The sequence below is a fragment of the Lepus europaeus genome, chromosome 21 (assembly GCF_033115175.1).
Source record: "Lepus europaeus isolate LE1 chromosome 21, mLepTim1.pri, whole genome shotgun sequence".
Taxonomy (NCBI): domain Eukaryota; kingdom Metazoa; phylum Chordata; class Mammalia; order Lagomorpha; family Leporidae; genus Lepus; species Lepus europaeus.
The window spans coordinates 9,746,158-9,768,337 of record NC_084847.1 but is presented as its reverse complement, the minus strand read 5'-3'; the positions used below and the strand labels follow the sequence as shown (position 1 = coordinate 9,768,337).

Genomic DNA, 22,180 nt, shown 5'->3' with positions numbered 1-22,180 from the left:
CCAGGCTGACAGGCAGAACACGAATGGCTTTAATGAGGCAGAGAATGCGTCTTTGTTCTCCAGGGAGTGCGGAGCTGGGGCACAGCAGCAACAGAACGTGATGGAGGACTCCCGTTCTGCCCTGACCTCCTGGGAGGTCCCTGAGGCGCCAACCGGAAGGGACCACACAGGTCTACGTACCTTCCCCAGCGCGAATGTTGTATACTTCTCTAAGGGCTGACTGCACAGTGCCGTGTCAACCTCATCCCCTTAAAGCATCTCTCTCTCTCTCTCTCTCTCTCTCTCTCTCTCTCTCTCTCTCTCTCACACACACACACACACACACACACACACACACACACGCTTTGCTGTTCTGTTTTAGGAGAATATTGTGTGTCACGGAGGCCCAAAACCCAACAACAACAACGTGTCCTGCTGGCGCTTTCTTTCTCCTTCTTCAACGCCTCAACAACTTTTGTCACATCCAAGGCATGTGCACCACGACTTTTTTCATTTGTCACGAATTCCACTCACTTCCTTCCCTTAAGTATGCAGGTCTGAAAAGGAAACATTGTGACTACCGCAAAAAGAGAAAGCAGCTTCCCATGACAGAAGAGACCCCTGCAAGTCAAAGCAATTAAAGCCTTCCATGCTGAGAAGGATCCAAGGCTGCAACCTGCGTGATCTCTGTCTAAAAAGAGGAGCGGTGCTGGAGACATGTCATTCTGAACTACCTTAAACAAGCTGCCATTTTTTAATAGGTCCAAAGAGATCCAATATTTGTCATTTCATTTAGTTCAACTTAATACCAAACCAAGCCTCCCCCTTTTGGAATTTATTACTGAGCCCAGGAACAAACTGTAAAGGAGAACGACTTACCCTGAAGGCGAGTGAAACAAATTTGATAAAATGACACCGAACACCTAAAATGGTGTCAGCTACTTGCAGCGACACAGATCTTTCATTTTAGGAAAGTGTGTGCTAGAAAAAACAAGAGGGGACGTGGTGCTACAGAACAAGGGCCACACTGGGAACTGGAAGTCTGGGCTCGATCTCTACCGCACCACCTACAAACCCTGGGGTCCCCGACCCTAAGCCTGTACTCCCAGCACCAACACCTGGGCTACGTCCACCAACAAACACTGCACGAGTGATCAACCCCAAGCTTTTATGCCTCCTGCATGCCTATACCTCAGGGTGGTTGCAAGGATCAAATGAGACTGATAATGTATAACAAGACTATCTACAAGCTGCCTGGCAAACAGCCATGACCAAAGGAGATTACCATCGCAACACAGGGGCAACAGCCATCAATCATTGGGTGTTGTGGCCATCCTGCTTCTTTCGGTTTTTGAAAGAGCACTCTAAGGGCCCGGCATTGTGGCACTGCACAATGCCACACTTGCATCTCATATGGAGTCCTGGCTGCTCCATTTCCAATCCAGTTCCCTGCTAAGGCACCTGGGAATGAAGTAGAGGATGGGCCAAGAGCTTGGGCACCTACACTCAAGTGGGAGACCAGGAAGAAGCCCTCCGTTCCTGGCTTTAGATGGGCCCAGCTCCAGCCACTGCAGCCAGTTGGGGATGAATCAATGGATGGAAGACCTCTGTCCCCCGCCCCCAACTCTACCTTTCAAATAAATCTTTAAAAAAGAAAGAAAGAAGGAGCACTCAGATGTTGTCCTGAAGGTTTATTCTTCCTCACTGGCTCCAGTCTTGTTGGAACAGTAAACCTAAACAGACATGTTTTCACTATAGAGGCCAATGGGGTTCCAGAAAGTTCCTCCAACCAAATCCTTCAGCTGGTGGCCAAGAGGTGGGTGGTGAGCTGAAACTGGCCAGATGCTTCTTCCCCAACATGTCAATCCTGAGCAAATGAGAGAGAAAACAGCTGGTGGGGCCGGCGTTGTGGCGCAGTAGGTTAATCCTCATGTAGGCATCCCATGTGGGTGCCTATTCCAGTCCCGGCTATTCCTCTTCCAATCCAGCTCTCTGCTGGGGCCTGGGAAAGCAGTAGAAGATGGCCCAAGTCCTTGAGCCCCTGCACCCGCACGGGAGATGAGAAGAAGCTACTGGCTCCTGGCTTCAAATCAGCACAACTTCGGCCATTGTGGCCATCTGGGGAGTGAACCAACAGATGGAAGACCTTTTTCTCTGTCTCTCCCTCTCACTGTCTGTAACTCTACCTCTCAAATAAATAAATAAAATCTTAAAAAAAAAAAAAAAAAGAAAAGAAAAGAAAACAGCTGGTGTTTTACTCCGGCAGTGGTGACATGGGACCAATGAGGGAGGAAGGATCAGGCCCATGAGCTGGAGGCCACACCCCCTGCCCCCTGTGTGATCGCACCTGTATCCATCCCCCTGTCAATCAGACCATGTAACCACTCCCCTCTTGGAAGTGGATACAGGCTGGAGCGTGCTAAGCCGGCCCGGTTTTGCTGTTTCTCACGCCTGCTCTCCCGCAACGCCCGCTGCCCCCTCACGTGCGTGCCCTCTCTGGCTTGCAGTCTCCGGGCTGCTCCTTGGAAAAGCCTGGTGTGGATCTCCCCGTTTACTTGTTCTGACCCACTTTCCCTTCATAGCCCTCGTTCCTGTGTATTTCTCTCACTTTCCAAATAAATCCTGAACGTCCGTCTCGTATGGGCCGGTGCTTAGAATTCTTATCTAAGTAAATGGCAAGAACCCAAAATATGAAATTTTGGTTTATGCTCTCCTATAACCACGGGACCTTAAATGGATACTGTTCCAGGTAGGAGACCATTTCTGGAGCTCCTGTTTCTGGCTTAGGAGCCCTACAAAGCTGCCCTGGCCCTCTGCTCTTTCCAAACATGGCCTTGTTTCCCAATCTCTGAGCTCACAGTAATCTCAGCTGCAGACTTCTGTTCCTTGATACCAAAGAGCCCTGCCCGACACACCAGTGTAGACCTCTGTCTCAAAGCTTCCCACTGATGCTGGTTCCAACCAGCTGGACTCCAGCTGCAACCACAAGTCAACATCTCACAGTCCTGTCTAGAACTTACTAAGACAGTAAATGTGGGAACAGGCTTTGGTCCAGAGGTTAAAACACCCACATCCCATATCAGATATTCCTGGTTTCAACACCGGCTCCTGACTCCAACTTCCTGCTGATGCCAGTGATGGGAAGTGCCAATGACAGCCCGAGTTAGGTTCCTGCCAGCCACAGGGGAGACCTGGATTGAGTTGCCAGCCCCTGGGTACTGTCTCTCAAAGAAAAACTAATAAATAATAAATAAACAAATAAAGCCAAACTCTTCTAATAATATATTATTTCCTAGTAGACACTGGGTCTTAGATTCCTGGATAAGATTGATACAGGAAGAGATACACACAAGGAACCCTCTGTTCCAAATGGGATCAAAAACTGCCCAGAGCTATACAGGAAGGAAATCTCCAACTTCAATCACTCCTCGGAGAGCAAAAGCAAACATCTGCAAGGCTCCAGATTCACAACTGCACTTCCATTCTATTTGCAGCCTACTGCCTGCATCAACAGGCCGTGACCAAGGGGCAAGAGTCACCAGCTAAGTGACAAGTGTGCCCAGCCAGACTTCACTCCCTGAGGGGCAGGGACGAACTTCACATTCCTACGTGTCTGGCGCTTTAACACATGATATCTCACTTCATCTACACAACTAGTAAGGATGCCCGAATTCTTGCACTGAAGGACATTAGGCAAGTGCACAAGAGAAGGAATGGCCAGGATCCCAAGGCAGGCCTTGAGGGCCCACACACTCTCACACCAGTCTCCAGGGCATATGGAGAGCCCAAATTATGGTCCTCAGCACCCCATTCTATAGTCTCTGCCTTATGGATTATTTTCCCCATAGCCAGAAAGCTACTAGAGGGGTAGCAACATACTTGAAATGTATGGGAAGCCCTAGGGCCAGCACAGAGCAAGAAGGCACTCAGGTCCCAACTGCTGAACAAGCCAACAACGATTCACTGAGCACTGACTACATGTCAGACACGGGGGCACCCATGGGGCAAAGCAGGCTTAGTTTTTGTTTGGCAGCCAGCTAAGCAGACAGGTACTTCACCACGCACACGTGTAACCTGAAGCAGACCTACAGACTAGAGCAGCACAGAGCAGGAAAATGGGGCCAGCAGACAGCCATGGGGAGCAGGTAGTGCCGGCAGGAATCCACCAGATTTTCCAGAAGCAGTAGTGAAAAGCAATTAAAAAAGAAAAAAAAAGCCAAGGAGACTGTGGCAGAGGCAGGGGAATGGGCTTGCACCTTCCAGGCTGTGTTTAGGATGTGGGTCCTTCTCCCAAGAGCAGAGATGCCAGTGTGGGGAAAGGTCTAACCTGGGAGTGAAAAGAGGGGAGCGGCATCCTGCAGGATTCTCTCAATGCATTGGAAGCAGAAGGATGAAAGTGGGGAGCCCATCAGGGAGCTCCAGCAGCCATCCTGTGAACCACATTGATGACCATGATGGGGGCCAGCACAGCAGCTGAGCAAACTGGACGGAAGTGAGCTGAACTCTGGTGCTGGACACTTGGGGATGAGGAATAGAGGTGGCTCATCCATCTCGTCACCCTCACAACAGTTACTTATTTTCTATAATTTTTTAAAAATATTATACAGAGTTGGGGGAGGAGAAAGAGATTTTCCATTCGTTGATTCACTCCCCCAAATGACTGCAACATCAAGAGGTAGGCAAGGCTGAAGTCAGGAGCCAGGAAGTCCATCAGGGTCTTCTATATGGGTGGCAACGGCCCAACTACTTGGGCCATCTTCCACTGTATTCCTAGGTGCATTAGCAAGGATCTGTGTTGAAAACAGAGCAGCCAGATTGAACCAGCACTCCAATACAGGATGCCAGTGTCACAACTACAGCTTCACCCACTGTGTCACTAAACTGGCTATTTTAAAATGTTCCCTGATAGTCCCTCTTGAGGTTAAACCTTCTCAGAATGCGCACAATGATGTGACCTTTCCTACACAATGATGGCACCACTGTTAAGACAAACTTAAGACAAACATAAGACCAAGACTCCGTCCGACATAGAGAAGGAATCCCATAGAAGGTGAAAGCCATTTTTTTAAAAGATTTATTTTATTTATTTGAAAGACAGAGTTACAGAGAGAGGTAGAGACAGACAGAGAGAGAGGTCTTCCATCCACTGGTTCACTCCCCAAATGGTTGCAACAGCTGGAACTGTGCCAATCAGAAGCCAGGAGCCAGGAGTTTCTTCTGAATCTCCCACGCAGGTGCAGGGGCCTAAGAACTTGGGCTATCCTCTGCTGCTTTCCCAGGTGCATTAGCAGGTAGCTGGATCGAAGTTGAGCAGCCAGGACTCGAACCAGCACCCATATGGGATGTCAGCACTACAAGCCGGGACTTTGTCACAGAGCCAGCCCCAAAGCCACCTATTTTTTAAACCTAGCTTCACAATTTAATTACTCAACATGATGTAACAGAGAAGAACAGACCTGGAAAACTAAGGTCCATCTCCTAACCCCAACACTCTCAAGACATTTAACCAGGCTGCATCATTTTCCTTATCAGCAAAGGAAGGATCAGACCACCACTCCTTCTGAGGCTGTACCAAAGACTAAGCCTCATCACAAAGAATGAACAGCTGGGGCCAGCACTGTGGTGCAGTAGGTTAAGCTTGCTGCCAGCGACGCCAGCATCCCATATGAGCACAGGTTCCAGTCCCAGGTCTCAGCTGTTCCACTTTCAATCCAGCTCCCTACTAATGAGCCTGGGGAGGCAGTGGAAGATGACCCAAGTGCTTGGGCCACTGCTACCCACATGGGAGACCCAGATGGATTTCCTGGCTCCTGGCTTTGGCCTGGTCCAGCCACAGTCATTGCAGCCATTTGGGGAGTGAACCAGCAAATGGAAAAATCTTTCTTTCCCTCTCTTTCTCTTCCTCTATAACTCTGTCTTTCAAATAATAAATAAATAAATCTCTTTTTTTTAAAGATTTATTTTATTTATTTGAAAGGCAGAGTTACAGAGAGAGAGTTAGAGAAAGAGAGATCTTCCATCTGCTGGCTCACTCCCCAAATGGCCATAACAGCCAGGGATGGGCCTTGCCTCAGTCAAGAGCCAGGAGCTTCATCTGTGTCTCCCATGTGGGTTGCAAGGGCCCAAGTACTTGGGCTGCTGCTTTCCCAGCAGCATTAGCAGGGAACTGGATCAGAAGCGGAGCAGCCAGGGCTTGAATCAGTCCCTATATGGGATATCAGCACTGCAGATGGTGGTTTAACCCATCATGCTACAATACAGGCTCCATAAATAAATCTTTTAAATAAATACATTATGAGTCACCAAAGCAGTAGCTATTACCATTAATATTAAGCAGGATGGTCCTTTAATCCATAAACAACAGCTGTCACAGAAGGAATGAACTTTTTATATACTCCCATAGAATATAACGTCTACATGTAAGTCATACTAGTAAATTCCATCACATTCAGAGCAGGATGGCCTCTCCGAGGAAATGAACAGCACAATTACCAGAAAAGCAACAAAGTAAAGAGCCCAAAAATAGGGGCCAGCACTGTGGCACAGCAGGTTAAGTCACCACCTGTGATGCTGGCATCTCATATAGGCGATGGTTCTAATCCTGGCTGCCCCACTTCCAATCCAGTTTCCTGCTAATGTACCTGGGAAACCAATAGAAGATTGGCCAAGTATTTGGCTCCTGCCACCCACGTAGGAAACCCAGATGAAGTTCCAGGCTCCTGGTTTCGGCTTGGATCACCCCTGACCACTGTGGCCATTTAAGAAGTAAATTAGTAGACAGAAGATACTTCTCCCTCTCTATCACTCTTCCTATCAAACAAATAAATACATCTTCATAAATAAATAAAAACAAAGCCAAAAATACATGTACACATAACTAAACACCATACACATGCACACATCACATACAGACACACAAACCAAACTGGCCAGAGAAGACAAATCCCTTTTTAATTCTCTTTATCCCAAGACCTGGAAAAATGATTGCACTGGAAGTTTCAGTATCCACTAGAATCATGGGGAAACCTCATGGAAATATAAGTCCTGGAACAAGTTTTCCACCAAAGCACACACAATCATACCACACACACTCACGCGGACACACCCCAATTCAGCAGACCTCAGATGGGACATGCAATCTGCATCATTAATTAATAAACCCCAGGGCTGGCATTGTGGCATAGCAGATGGAGCCACCACCTGCAACACTGGCATCTCATGTGGACACCAGTTCATGTCCCAGCTGCTCTTCTTCTGATCCAGCTTCCTGCTAATGTGCCTGGGAAGATGGGCCAAGTGCTTGGGCCCCTGAATTCACATGGTAGACCCAGGCTCTTAGCTTTGGCCTGGCCCAGCCACAGTCACTGCAGCCGTCTGGGAAGTGAACCAGCAGATAGAAGATCTCTCTCTCTCTCTCTCTCTCTCTCTCTCTCTCTCTCTTTTTCCTCTGTAACTCTGCCTTTTGGGTAAATGAATAAATCTCAAAAAAAAAAAAAAATCAGTAAGGCTTTCAAGTGATTCTGATGCAGATGGAACTTGGATCCCAAAATGAGAAACCCCGTGCTGAACAAGGCCAGGCCCCATAGAACTGAACCAATGAATCAGTCTAAAAGCCCAATGCCACAAACATATACAGAGAACCTACTATCTCATAAGCATAAAAATGTCTGAGTAAAACACTGAAAAGTAAAGAAATGGAGAAGCCGTCCTGCCTCAGCGCTCACATGCCTCATGGTGGTGACAACAGTGCGAGGCAGTAACAAAGCTCTACGGAGCACCTTCTAGATGCTTCTAGGCACAGTAAACAGGAGAGCAAAGCATCCCTGCCCCCACAGAGCCGACACTGCAGCGAGGGAACACAGGCAACAGACACAACAGAAAGGGACAGTTCGTTAGGTAACAACTCTAATGGAGAAAAACTAAGCAAACACAGAGGGCGGGGGAGTGTCATTTTCAATCTGTGCCTGTTTGAAATAACCCCTCAAAACTCTATCAATGCACCTCTAAAGGAATTATTCAGGGCTGATCAAGTCGCAGAGAACAAGAGGATGAAAGAACAGTAAGGGAATGATTGACTCTATTGGCTGGGCAGGCGCAAGAGAGGGACTTGGACAGTTTCCGGGGGCGGGGGTGTGTGAATGCTGTGCAAGTGAGCTCCCCTCCCTCCTTCCCTTGCAGGAATGTTCCCCTGGCCACGCCAGGGACCGCGGAGCATGAGTCAGCTCTGACGGCCTTGACAACGCATTTCCAGCAAGCACTGGATGCCTCTTTGTCTCCCACCTTTGCCAACAACGCATGCCTCTTCTACCCAATGTAAAAAGCCTATGCCTTTCTTGGGTCATGAACATCAATGGCAGTTTTTTGGACTTTTTTTTAAACCATAAAAGGAACACATAAGCAGAGTAATAATATACAAGAAATGCCAGAAAGCTCAAATATTCCCAGCATTCTGACTCTCAGCACTACCTCTGCTCACATTTTCTGTGGTTTTTCCCAGAATTTTTCTTTAACATAAGCTGGGGCCAAGCTGCACCCACATAATTTCGCATCCTACTGTTTATTTTTTATCATATGCATTTTCACTACCTAGATAATTTTAAAATTTCTACAGATGCACTTTTTTGCTTAGAACAAATTCTATATGAACATCATTTTTCATGGTCACATAACATTCCATCCCATTGATGCAGGATCATCAATCAACCACTTCCCACTATTTGGCTATTCAGGTTTCTGAGTTTTCACAATTAAAAACTACCCTGAAATCGGGCATTCTCTTAATCCTGCAACAACAACAAAAAAAAACTAAATTGTTCTAGTCACCCTGAAAATAACATTACACAGAAAGGTCTTTCAGAATAGATTCCTAGAAGCAGCATTACGGGAAGATGGACAGGTTCTACGTGTGTGGTCTCTGCATATGTGGTCCACAGCTGACCGGAAACTGATCCCCACACGTCCTGGCTGCACAGGCAGAGTACAGAGCCGGATCCCTCTCGCCACTGTTCCGTCTGGATGGCAACCGGTTTAGAAGCGATGCGTTTACCTGCTGTCGGAATCCGAGGCGATCTCCTTTCTCCCTCCAAAGCGGATCTGGCACTGCACAGAAAAAGAAGCTGCTGAGATCAGCTGCTGGGAAGAGACATTCAAAATATCACACAGCTACGGCCCTCGGGGTCAGGAGAAGGACACGGGAGCCCTGCGCCTTGGTGTCAGCACAGGACTTAGGAATGAGGAAAAGGGAGCATTTGGCAAAACAGTTAAGTTGACAGTGGGACACCAATGTCTAATATCACAGATCTGGCTTCTGATGGCAGCTTAGAGCTAACGCAGACCCGAGGAGGCAGCAGATTAGATCCCTGCCACCCACATGGGAGACCTGGACTGGGTTCCTGGTTCCTAGATCCTGGTTCCTGGTTCAACCTGGGCCAGCCCTGGCCCTTGCAGGCATCTGAAGAATGAATCAGGAGACGGGAACTCACTCTTCTTTCTCTGTCTCTTTGCCTCTCAAATAAATAAATAAAGCGTTAAAAAGGGCAGACACCCGGACGGCAAAGTGCCACTTAAAGGAAGCCCTTATCTCCCACTTGTACAGAAGACAGCCTTGTGGGAAAACAATTACAACAGGAAAACAAACGTAGATTGCCATCTGCGAATTCTCTAGGAGGTTGCTCCTATCTGTCAGCGGCTGAGCGTCTATAATGCAGGGCTCTTAACAGGTGAAAATTAAAACTCCCACAAGTCTAGGATGACGGCTCCCTTCCGACAGAACCCCACGTTGCCACGACTCGCTGTAAGGCGACATCAATCAGGCTTCAAACAAGCCACTCCGCTGTGCTGAACAAGCACTCATCCAGGGTGAGTGAAAATGGAAGCAAACTACATTGTTTTAAATTCTGGTAAAACACAGAGAACATAAAACTTACCATTGTAACCATTTTTATGTGCAACAAGCAATTCACTATATTGTGCAACACTCACCATTATCCAGCACTTTCTTTTAAAGGTATAGAATCTGTGCTATGGGTCACAGGCTTGTAGGATTCCAATGTCTGAGCAGGGACACACACGCGCACACACACACAAACACACACGCCTACTTGAAAAAGTTCAGGGACAGGAAATGGAATGCTCACAGAGGGTAGGGGAGATGAAACTGTCACTCAACCCTAGCAACATCCGAGCCCAAACCTGTGTCCCTTCCACCACACCAGGATGCCTGAAGGCTTGAGCAGGTGCTAAATTCTCTAGGCTTACTTTAACACTCAATACACACCCTGGTTAAAGTATTTCCCTCCCTATATTATAATCACACATAAGGACACTTCGAAGAGTCCGCAGAAAATGGAATTAAAGGTTAAGTTTATTTTGGGCGCTGGCATTGTAGCACAGCAAGTTAAGTCATCGCCTGCAATGCCAGAATCCCACACCAGAACACCAGTTCGAGTCTCAGCTGCTCCACTTCCAATCCAACTCCCTATTAATGTGACTGGGAAAACAGTGGAAGATGGCCCACGTACATGCCTGCTACCCACATGGGAGACCCAGATAGAGTTCCAGGCTCCAGGCTTTGGCCTGGACCGGTCTCAGCCACTGGAGCCATTTAGAACCAGCATACAGAACATCTCTCTTCTCTGTCTCTCCTTCTCTCTCTGTAACTCTGCCTTTCAAATAAATAAATTGTTTATTATTTTAAAGGTAGGGGCAGGTGGGCATTGTGGTGTAGTGGGTAACGCCTCCAGCTGTGATGCCAGCATGCAAATGAATGTTGGTTCAAGTCCCAGCTACTCCACTTCTGATCCTGCTCCTTGCTAATGGCCTAGGAAAAGCAGCAGAAGATGGCCCAAGTCTTTGGGCCCCGTCACCCATGTGAAAGACCTGGATGAAACTCCTTGTTCCTGGCTTCAGCCTGGCCCAGCCCTGGCCATTGTAGCCATCTGGGAAGTGAAGCAGTGGATGGAAGATCTCTCTCTCCCCCTCTTTCTCTGAAACTCTAACTTTCAATAAATAAATAAATTTCTTTTTTTTTTAAAAAAAAAGGCCTCTTAGTACAAACTTTGAAATTCATCAATAGTTTTTACATAACACATTTTCCATGAACTTTTTGAAGGCCCCCTCCATAGAGTGAGCTCCCCCAGGTTCGGATCTGAGCTCTGTCACTTCCTAACCATGACACCTTGAGCCAGTCAGTGGATTTCTGTGAGTTTCATTTTTCATCTGTTAAATGAAAATAAGTGCAGGGGGGCTGGCACTGTGGCGCAGCAGGTTAAAGCCCTGGCCTGAAGCACCAGCATCCCATATGGGCGCTGGTTCACGACCCGGCTGCTCCTCTTTCGGATCCAGCTCTCTGCTATGGCCTGGGATAGCAATAGATGATGGCCCAAGTTCTTGGGCTCCTGCACCCAGAAGCCCCTGCACCTAGAAAAACCTCTTGGCTCCTGGTTTCAGATCAGTGCAGCTCCAGCCATTGCAGCCAATTGGGGAATGAACCAGTGGATGGAAGACCTCTCTCTCTCTCTGTAACTCTTTCAAATAAATAAATAAAAATCTTTTAAAAATAGAAAAAAAAGAAAAGAAAAGAAGTACAGGAATGCTCTCACAGGGTGGTGGGAAGCATGCAATGGAAAGCAGTGGGTGAAAATGACGGCTGACAGAGCACACGGAGGGCACACGCAGACAAGCAAAACGACTCCAGCCTCGTGCCCAAGCTCAGCTTTAAGCACCGCCAGAAGCCAGGCATCAGAAACAGCGTGAGCCGCCACTGCTGCTGGTAGTGGCAGAGGCCCTGGGGCAGGTACCACTCCTCCGGTCTTGCTCTGTCCTCACAGCGTCCTAACCCCAAGCCGCCACTCTGCAGCTTTAAGATCTGCCCTAAAATACTGGCTCGAAAATGAGAATGAAACCTGCATCAAGGCCCTCCTTAAGGGCCATCGTGCAGGATGGAGCCCTCAGGGGGCCTTGGAAATGGAAGACGGAAGAACTACACCCACATACACTCTCCCCCTCTTCCTTGCCTCCCAGGGAGAACCATTAGCTTCAGTATTCCCAGACACAAAGCAGGAGTCTGTGCTTGGAAAGGGGGGGAAATGACTGCTCCCTTAACTGTCTGACAGTAGCAATCCAGCCACGAGCCACGCGGGTGCCTTCTTCTTACCTGCTTCACTGCGTCCAGCAGTCGCTCCAGGAGAAACTGTCTTTTGTCATTGTTCTGTGATGCTAAAATGCAATGAGACTTAATTAGTTCCGTCTGCTGTTAGCTTGCTGGTAAGACTATTTTCCAGACATTACAGTGCGTGGCTGGTCCCAGTCAGGATCATTTCTTTGATACTGATTCTCAGAAAGTCAACAGCAAGAGTAGGTATTAGCAATGCACATCACAACAAAGGGTGACCATCTGCCAGTTGCTGCATTACAGGGAAACAGCTAAAGAAACTCTGAAGAATGTGTCCAGACAGCCCAGGGGTTTCTCAGTCTTAAGGATGGTCAGCAGATTCCTGGTCCCAATCCACCCGATGCCACTAGCACACACATAGCCAAGATGTAATAAAAATGTCTCCAGGGGGCCGGCGCTGTGGCAAAGTAAGTTAATCCTCTGCCTGGGGCGCCGGCATCCCATATGGGTACCAGTTCTAGTCCTGGCTGCTCCTCTTCCAATCCAGCTCTCTGCTGGGGCCTGGGAAAGCAATGGAGGATGGCCCAAGTGTTTGGGCCCTGCACCCACATAGGAGACTGGCAGGAAGCACCTGGCTCCTGGCTTCGGATCGGCGCAGCTCCGGCCGTTGAGGCCTCTTGGGGAGTGAGCCAACGGAAGGAAGACCTTTCTCTCTGTCTCTCCCTCTCACTGTAACTCTACCTCTCAAATAAATAAATAAAATCTTAAAAAAAAAAAAAATGTCTCCAGATACCGCCAAATATCCCCTAGGGAGAAAAGTGGTCCATAGGTGCCCACCAAGTTTTCTAGTCTGGCACACACCACTTGCTACATGAGCTCACCAACAACTCCAATATACCTCTCCCAGGCCATCTTCAGCACCACACACTGAAAAACCTCCTCACCCCATTCTCTGCCTTAGCTGACCTTAAGAAGTCTTAAGAAGGCCAAGGAGGGGGCCAGGGCTGTGGCGCAGCAGGTTAAAGCCCCTGCCTGCAGCAATGGCATCCCAAACAGGCGCCAGTTCAAGTCTCGGCTGCTCCACTTCCTATCCAGCTCTCAGCTAATGCACCTGGGAAAGCAGCAAAGGATGGCCCAAAGTCCTTGGGCCCCTGCACCCATGAGGGAAGACTCAGAAGAAGCTCCTGGCTTTGGATCAGTTCATGTCAAACCATTGTTGCTCTTTGGGGAGTAAACCACTGGATGGAGGACTCTCTCTGTCTCTCCATCTCTCTGTAACTCTGTCTTTCAAATAAGTAAATCTTAAAAAAAAAAAAAAAAAAAGAAGAAGAAGAAGAAGAAGAAGAAGGCCAAGGAGAAGTAAGCAGAAGTACACCGGGAGGCATCTGGGAAAGTTACGCCTCTTTGATAAAAACAAAAAACATGAAGGGGGATCACTCTTCCTCCATCCTTTGTATGGTAGTCACAGTGTGGTGGGTGCGGCCAGAGCAGTATCCTACCACCCTGAAGCCTTGTGACCGAGGGAAAGGACAAGACAGGCACAGGGAGGGCAGCCTTGAAATCACAGTCACTAAACCAATACTAGAAACAGCCTAACTCTCACAAAACAAACCACCCATTGCACAAACCACTGTGGGCTGTCACCTGCAGCCAGAAGCATTCCAAACTGACACAGGACATGCAATGAACTGTGGCAAAAGCATGTCGCAGCGCCAGGCGCACACTCGCCAGAGCTACGACTGGGGCTCTAAAAGAGGCCCAGCCACTCCAGCAACCAGACGCGGCTGTGGACGGTGACACAGCCATTTCAAAGACACACACATTCAAAAGGTACAAGAGTAGATGCTCGGGGTGGACAATGTGGCACAACAGGTTAAGCTACCACTTGGAACACCTGCATCCCAAATCACAGTGCCAGTTCAAGTCCTACCTCTGCTTCTTTAAAAAAAGGAAAAAAGATTTATTATTTATTATTTATTTGAAAAGCAGAGTTAGAGAGAGAGAAAGACAGAGATCTTCTGTCTGCTGGTTCATTCCCCAAATGACAGCAATGGGCAGTGCCAGGCCAGGCAGAAGCCAGGAGTCAGAAACTCAATCTCCCCTGTGGGTACAGGGGCCCAAGTATTCAGGCTGTCCTCCACTTTCCCAGGTGCATCAGCAGGGAGCTGTATCAGAAGCAGAGCACCCGGGACACGAATCAGCGCTTATATGGGATGCTGGCACTGTAGGTGGCAGTCCAACCCCCTGGGCCACAACACAGCCCCTACCACCTCCACTTCTGATCCAGCTTCCTACCAATGTGTCCTAGGGGGCAGCAGATAATGACTCAAGTGCTTGGGCCCCTGTCATCCACGTGGGCGATCCACATAAACTTCCAGGCTCCTAACATCAGCCTGGCCCAGCCCTGGCTGTGGCGGACATTTGGGGAGCAAACAAGCAGCTGGGAGACCTGACCACTCCCTCCCTCTTCCTCTGCCTCTTCCTCTCCCTTTCCCCTCAGCAGCTCCCTGTGAGCGGCACCAGGGAGGGGCCGCAGGCATTCACTGTCTGGGAGATGAGTTCTGAGCCCTGCACGTCCTCCACAGCACGCCTGAGCCAGGGGGCATCACCTGTACGCCAGGTGCTAGGCTGAGCCTTAACCTCCTCAGCCACTCCACAGGCCAACACCCCATGCCAGGTGTTGGGAAACTCAACTCACAGTCATCCAGAATTCTGAGCTCTGATCCACATATTACTTAACTTGTACTGCGTGCCAGGCAGTGTTCTGAGTGCTGGGGACGGGGGGTTAAGTGGCATAAAAGAGCCAACTCCTCATGGAGCTAAAATTCTAACAGGAAGAAACAAGTAATTTGTAAGAAAGCTAACAAATGAGATGATGTTAGAGGGTCACACTAGGAAAAAAAAAAACAGTGGATACAGGGGGAGGGGGGGGAGGGGGGGGACCAAGAGGTCTGCCCTAACCAGGCCAGCCACCGGGGCCTCTGCATGGGGGACATCTGAGCAGCCATGCAAGACGGGGAAGGCCAGCCACCCGGCAGAGCAGGCAGCTGGAGACAGGCCCAGAGGCCTCAAGCTTGGCTTCTGGTCTTCAGTGACTGGAAAGAGGTCTGCTGTCACTTTTGTAGAAAGCAACAAGATGGAAGGGCCAGCTCTGTGGCGCAGCGGGTTAACGCCCTGGCCTGAAGCACCAGCATCCCTTATGGGCGCCGGTTCTAATTCTGGCTGCTCCTCTTCTGATCCAGCTCTCTGTTATGGCCTGGGAAAGCAGTAAGAAGATGGCCAAGACCTTGGGCCCCTGCACTCATGTAGGAGACCCGGAAGAAGCTCCTGGCTCCTGGCTTCGGATCAGCACAGCTCTGGCCATTGCAGCCAATTGGAGAGTGAACCGTCGGATGGAAGACCTCTCTCTCTCTCTTTCTGCCTTTCCTCTCTCTGTATAACTCTGACTTTCAAATACATAAATAAATCTTTAAAAAAAAAAAAAGAAAAAAAGAAAAAGAAAGAAAGAAAGCATGCAAGCAACAAGAGGGGAAAGATAAGACAAGCAGATGTGGGCCAGTCACACAGCGTCTTGTGGACCATGATAAAAGAGTTAGCTCTGTCCTAATCTGTGTTTTGCTGTGTTTTCTAGTTTATTTATTTTGAAAGAGTTATAGACAGACAGACAGACAGAGAGATCTTCTTTCAGCTGGTTCACCCCCCAGGTGGTGGCAACAGCCAGCACTGGGCCAGGCCAGAGCCAGGAGCCCAGAGCTTTTACCTAGGTCTCCCAAATGGGTGTCAGGGGCCCAAGTTTTCGGGCTACCTTCTTTTGCCTTCCTAGGTGCATCAGCAGGAAGCTGGATGGGAAATGGAGCAGTCAGGACATGAACCGGAGCCCATGTGCAATCTTGGCATCGCAGGTGGTGGCTTGACCCATTAGGCCTAATTTGAACTTGTCCTGACGTGAGACCATGTCCCTAGAGAGTCCATTAATGTTTTGGCCACCATATCAAGCCTCCTGCCCTACAACTGGCTCCACAAACGCTGCCCTTATTGCCTTTTTTTTTTAGAGAGAGATGTATTTATTTATTTGAAAGGCAGAGTTACAGAGAGGCAGACGCAGAGAGGGGGGGAGAGAGAGAGAGGTCTTCCATTCACTGCTTCACTCCTCAGATGACTACAACACCCAGAGCTGGGCCAGTCTGAAGCCAGCAGCCAGGAGCTTCCTCCAGGTCTGCCACTCAGGTGCAGGGGCCCAAGGACTTGGACCATCTTCTACTGCTTTCCCAGGCCATAGCAGAGAGCTGGATTGGAAGTAGAGCAGCTGGGACTTGAACCGGCGTCCATACGGGATGCCAGCACTGCAGTATGGGGCTTTAACCCCCTGTGCCACAGTGCCAGCCCCCTTGTTATTGCTTTTTTCTGGAAGAGGTCTCTATCACAGATAGGATACACACTGTTCTCACCAGACCTGAGGCCATCCTGAATTGTCCTCCAGGAAGGTTACAGACCCCATCTGCCCGAGGCTGCCAGCACCTCTCCTGACACCTGTGTCCGTCCATGACCCCTGTTCTTTGCTTAGCAGCAGGTTTTGCCTCTGCTCTTCCCTCTCTGACATCAGAACAGAGAAGGCAGGCTTGCTGTCTTCCTTTTTCCAAGTACGAAACCCAATGGCTCCACTTGTCCTTGGGCAGTGCCAGCGGAAGCCTGACAAGGTTTCCCCTTCTGGAAATGCCTTTGCTATTTTTTTAACGTCATAAAGGGAATTCATATTAAAAAAAAAAAAAGACAACAACAAAATCAGGGGGAAATGTACAAAGAACACTAAAATCTCCACCGTCTCACCACTGATCATTTTTTAATGCTGTGCTTCTCAAACTCTCGTGCGTATGCAGATCTCCTGGGGATCTCCTAAAAGGTAGGTTCTGACTCAAAAGATTGAGGGTGGGGTCTGCAGGTCTGTACACACAAGCTCCCAGGTGCTGCTGGGGCTCCGGGCTCCTGACCACACTAGGACAGCAATGAGTTAGCACCCATCCCGCCAGATGCATACAGCGTTCCTTCATATTTTCTGTAGGATTTGCTCTACAGTTTGTTCTACAAGAAATGTCGGCAGCCTCCTCTCCTTTACTTCGTGATGGGGAAAGAACTTGGGCTCGATATGAAAACAGCCTGAGGTTCGGCAGGTACAGCCCAGAAGCTCACCCTCCCTCGCTGCGCTCTCCCGACAGCTGACAAGCAACCTCGAGAGACAATCTTGACCACAGAAAGAGCACCCGTGGCCACCTGAGCCCTGAACAGCGCTTAAGAGATAGGACACAGAGAGCACGGGTGGCCTCAGGACCACTTGTCAACTGCAGGAGACGCCCAGAGAGGCCCCTGGCACTGAGGAGTTGGGGGAGAAGCACTGAGTGGGAAGTCAAAAGGCCTGAGTTCTCACCCAAGCCCAGACCCCTGCTGGCCACGTGACAGGGACAATGACTTCCCTTCTTGGGGCACTGGTTTCTACAAGAGATCATGCCCTCTTCAGTCTGCAGTCTGCAAATGTGAGGACTCTGCGGCAAGCCAAACAATCAACGTTCTCTTCTCTCCCCAGGTGAGGCCCACAGAAAGCAGCACCCACGCCAGGAAGCAGAAGAGTCCTCCAGCTTCCAGCACGCGGCCACCCGACAGAAGCAAGGGGCAGCTGCCTGGTTACTAAGCCCCAACTGCAGGCTAAGTCATTAGGTGACTGATTTACTTCAACCCTTGCAAAGAAGGAAAAGTTCCATTCAACAGAGAGGACTGAGGCTCAGTAACGAAAAGGCCTTTCCTAAGGATAGAGCCACGGAAGTGGTCGACTCCGAGTCCACTGGCTCCTGGCTCGGCCAACGCTAAACCCTGCCCACCCTCAACCTCTGCAGCAAATCTACCCTCCCAGCCCTCTGCACGTTCAGGAGCCACTTCTTGGTGACAATCAAGCAACCAAGCCCAGCCTTCCAGCTTCCTCCTTTCTCCAGGAGAGGCCCAAGCCCACAGCAGAAACCAGGATTTTTTTTTCATTATTGGTGCATCACCATCAGAATGAAACTAGAAAATGTAAAGGTGCCCACGGGATCCCTCCAGGGATCCCCAAACCCGTCTGAGAAACCCAGTCATCCCCTAACTGTAACTCAGGAATCACCAATGCAGGTGGAAAAAAACAAAAATCGTTAATGTTTAGCAACCTCAAGCTCTAATGTTTAATTTCATGTTTAAGATCCCTGAGACCTACGTTAACTTTTATCACAAAACTCTAGGTTTCTGCCAGGATGCCCCACTCGAGTTATATAGTAACATCCTAGAGAGAAAAGAGAGAAGTTAGGGATCCGAGGGCTGTGGTTCAAATCCTCCACCAGCCATGGGATCGGGAAGAAATTCCTTAACCTCTCTGCCTAGGCTCCTCATCAGACAGCCGCCCTCCGAGAGCCCTGAAGTGACTGTACATGATCACCTAGACCAGTGTCTAGCATATTCTAAGCACTCTAATACATACATATTAGCTACCATTACTATTTTGTTGGCATCCTAGACATCTGGCTCCTAGAAGTCCCCTCAACTAGGTACCTTGTTTCCAAAGCTCAGGTAAAGCCACCCAACCTGAGCCCTCAAGTTGCTGCCATGTGGGTGAAAAGGTGAGAGTCCCTGGCATGTGCAGAGGGGGACAAGCGGGATGCAGACAGGCATCTTCCTTTTGTTACCCTAGGTCCAGGAAAACGCGGGTCCTGGGACAGAGCTGTGACACATCAGGTTAAGCTAAGCTGCTGCTGGGGACCACCACACGCCCACCCCCTATCAGAGGGCCACTTAGAGTCCCGGATGCTCGTTTCCTGAGCCAGCTTCCTGCTGATGCATCCTGGGACGCAGCAGATGGTCCAAGTACTTCAGTCTCTGCTACCCACGTGAGAAACCTGGATGGGTTTCTGGGCTCCTGGCATTTGTCTGGCCCAGCCCTGGCTATTGTGGGCATTTAGAGAGTGAACCAGTGGATAGAAGATCTGTCTCTGTCTCTCTATGTCTATCTCTCTTTGTCACTCTGTCAAGTAGAAGAAAGTGGTAAAAATTAAATAAATAAATAAATAAAATTTAAATTTAAAATATATGGGGCTCATTCCACAGAGGGCCCCAGCCACATGGTTCAACAGTGCGATCTCACTGCTTCTCCATGCAGCTGCAGAGGCAAAGTCCGGCCAGGCATTTCTCTGATCTAAGGCTGACTGTGAGAGCCTTGCAATGCACTAAGCAGGTATGAGGAAGAAAAGAAAAAGGAAGCTCTGGTGCTTGAGTGCCTACTGTGTGCCAGGAAGTCAGCCGACGGTCACGCAGCAGAGACAGAGCCCCCGGGCTCCCTGACTGTTAGGCACGTGTTCCTCCCCACCACAGCACCCTGCCATCCTGCAAAAGCAAGAACTTGAGCTGTGCTTTCAAACATGGGAAGGACCGTGGAGGTAAATTTTCAGACAGAACGCACAAAAGTGACTGCCTGGGGTGTGTGTAGATCAGGTACACCTGCTTAGTGCATCCGGGGCTTCCTCTGGGACGAGACAGAGGTGGTGACTACACAGTAGTGCCCGCGCACTACCTGTCACTGAACTGCTCGTTGTCAATCAATGGTTAATTCTAGGTCATGTGACTTTCCCCTCATTGCAAGAAAGATTACGACAGGTAGGCTCTGGCCAAGGGAACATTCCCAGACAAAGGAACAGGTGCAGTAGGATTCCCCCAAGGGAAGGATGAGACAGCTCCAGAAGGCACCCAGGCGCACATGGAATAACAGGAAAACCATCCCTAATCACTTCCAGATTTTTCATTACACTGAGAGAAGCCTGCCTGTGTGATCCTAGGAGGTCCTAACAGAAGACGGCACACACACTCGGGTAAGGGGGGGTCCAAAGAGGTTTACTCATAAGGAACCCCTCCCTGGAGTGGGGTGTAGATAAGCAATTCTCAGGGTGCTTACACACACACACACACACACTGGGAACACTCAGCAACAGCCACAGAAGTTTCTGGTTATCATAAGTGGGAGGCTGGCTACCAGTATCTAACAGGTAGAGAGACTAGACACACTACTAGAACATCCCGCAGTACACAGGGTGCCACCCACACACAACCAAAAACTGCCTCAGTCAAAATGTCAGCAGTACCGCAGGCATGAAGTAGGTCTGACTGTCCCATTTCACAGATGATGAAACTGAGGCTCTGAGAAGCCAAACAGCTGAACCTCCACTTGCGCTCTGAATCCCAGTGCCTCTCAGATGCTCAAGAACTGGCTCCAGCAATTGTCCCTCTTTCTCCCACATCGTCAATTTTTCCTTCTCGTCTCTACAATCCCAACAGCTGTATGGATGTCATCTGTGGCCCAAATTTAATAAGCACCATGCCTTGCTCCCACATGCCCCTCCAGCTCAGACCCCGTAGCTCTGCAGTCCTGTCCAGCATGGTTCTTTCTTCACAAGAACCACCAGGCCCTGCAGGAGCCACCCCTGCCCCACTGCTGTTCTGGCTCTGGCCTTGTGCTCTGCTCTCCGCCCCGCACTGAATTATCCACACAGTGGCCAGAACATGTAGAAGCACAGATGAATAGACGGTAAAGGACTTATTGCTGTTACAGGATACACAGTGCTATTATGTGGTCCACTCAACATGCCTGCAAGACTTGTCTACCAAGCTGCAGGGGCCTTGTGCTTCTGATTTCCACTGTACACACCGGCACCTGTCGCATACCCTAGAAACAGCAAGGTTTGCAGACAGCCAGAGAGTCAGTATTGGAGGCGGTAACTCCACACCCTGGCCACTGCAGCGGGAAAGCAGCCGCGGACAATGCATTGAACCACAGGCCTGGGGCTGGATTTAACGGACCATTGCCCTAACAGCAGTGGAGGCAGAGGGGGGTTAAAAATGAAAACAGCACTGTCTGTGTTTCCAGACACTACAGCCACACCGCAGGTAGAGAGCTGCAAGTCCAAGTTCCCAGCAGGCTGCGGACTAGGCCCGCTTCCTAACCACGGTCCCATGTTCCCTCAGCCCCTAACCACAATCCCACACACAGCCTTGCAGAGGACAGGTGCGTCACTTGTCATTGGTACACGTGCAGCCGCAGGGGCTGCCTGGCGTTACTGGCTCAGTGACGAGTCTCGTGTTGTTGCTGCTGTTCGTTCATTCGTACCCCACTGGTGAAAATTCATGACATCCCAAAAACAGAAACGGGAAGGAAGCAAATGAGATGGAGGAGGGCCGCTCAACATTTGCCAGGGACACAAACAAGACTGGACCGTCCGGGGCCTACCGGGTCCGGGGAGAATGGAAATGAGATCGGTGGGCAGGGAAGCAGAAAACAAGGTCAGGTGGAGGCTGTGGGCTGGGCAGGTGCCCTGCAGGGAAGGCAGCTACTTGGCTCCCGCTGCAGGAACCTCACATAGTACTAGCAACTGCCCCATCAGTGAGTTTTACAAAAGAGGCTAAAACCCCACACTGTAAAGCCTGTTAGTCGGTGCCTACTTATACTCCATCTAGGGCAGCTTTCTGGCTGGCTCTGCATGCAAGCACCACACATGTAGGGGCCAGGTCAGCCGCCAATTTGCTGTCCTGAGGTACACATTTGACCTTCACATGAACCTGCAAGGTGGACGCTCGCAGCCCACTTGTAGCAGATGAAGAAACTGGGAATCAGAGACATTGATCTGTTTGCCCAAGGAGCAGCTGACAAACCCAGCACTCTGCTCCACAGCTTATCCTTCCAAACTCAACAGCACCAAGCTAACTCACCCCACCGGATGGCTCAACTTTTTTTTTTTTTTTTAAGATTATTCTATTTAAAAGTCAAATTTAGACACAGAGAGAAGGAGAGGCAGAGAGAGAGAGAGGTCTTCCATCCGCCGGTTCACTCCCCGATTGGCCGCGACAGCCAGAGCTGCACTGATCAGAAACCAGGAGCCAGGAGCTTCCTCCAGGTCTTCCCACACAGGTGCAGGGGCCCAAGGATTTGGGCCATCTTCTACTGCTTTCCTAGGCCATAGCAGAGAGCTGGATCAGAAGTGGAGCAACAGGGACTTGAATAGGCGTTCATATGGGATGCCGGCTGGTTTT

At 49.6% G+C, this 22,180-nt stretch overlaps 1 protein-coding gene across 1 annotated transcript in view; it reads right to left on the bottom strand.

Annotated features, from left to right (window-relative positions):
- SNX29 (sorting nexin 29) overlaps positions 1 to 22,180 on the bottom strand; it is a 473,054-nt gene that overhangs the window by 435,886 nt on the left and 14,988 nt on the right. Inside the window, exons 2-3 of the mRNA XM_062180202.1 lie at positions 12,134 to 12,195; positions 9,026 to 9,078 (exon numbers count right to left, since the gene is read on the bottom strand). Of these exons, the coding sequence (XP_062036186.1) occupies positions 9,026 to 9,078; positions 12,134 to 12,195 (115 nt within the window). The remainder of the gene's footprint in view (positions 1 to 9,025; positions 9,079 to 12,133; positions 12,196 to 22,180) is intronic.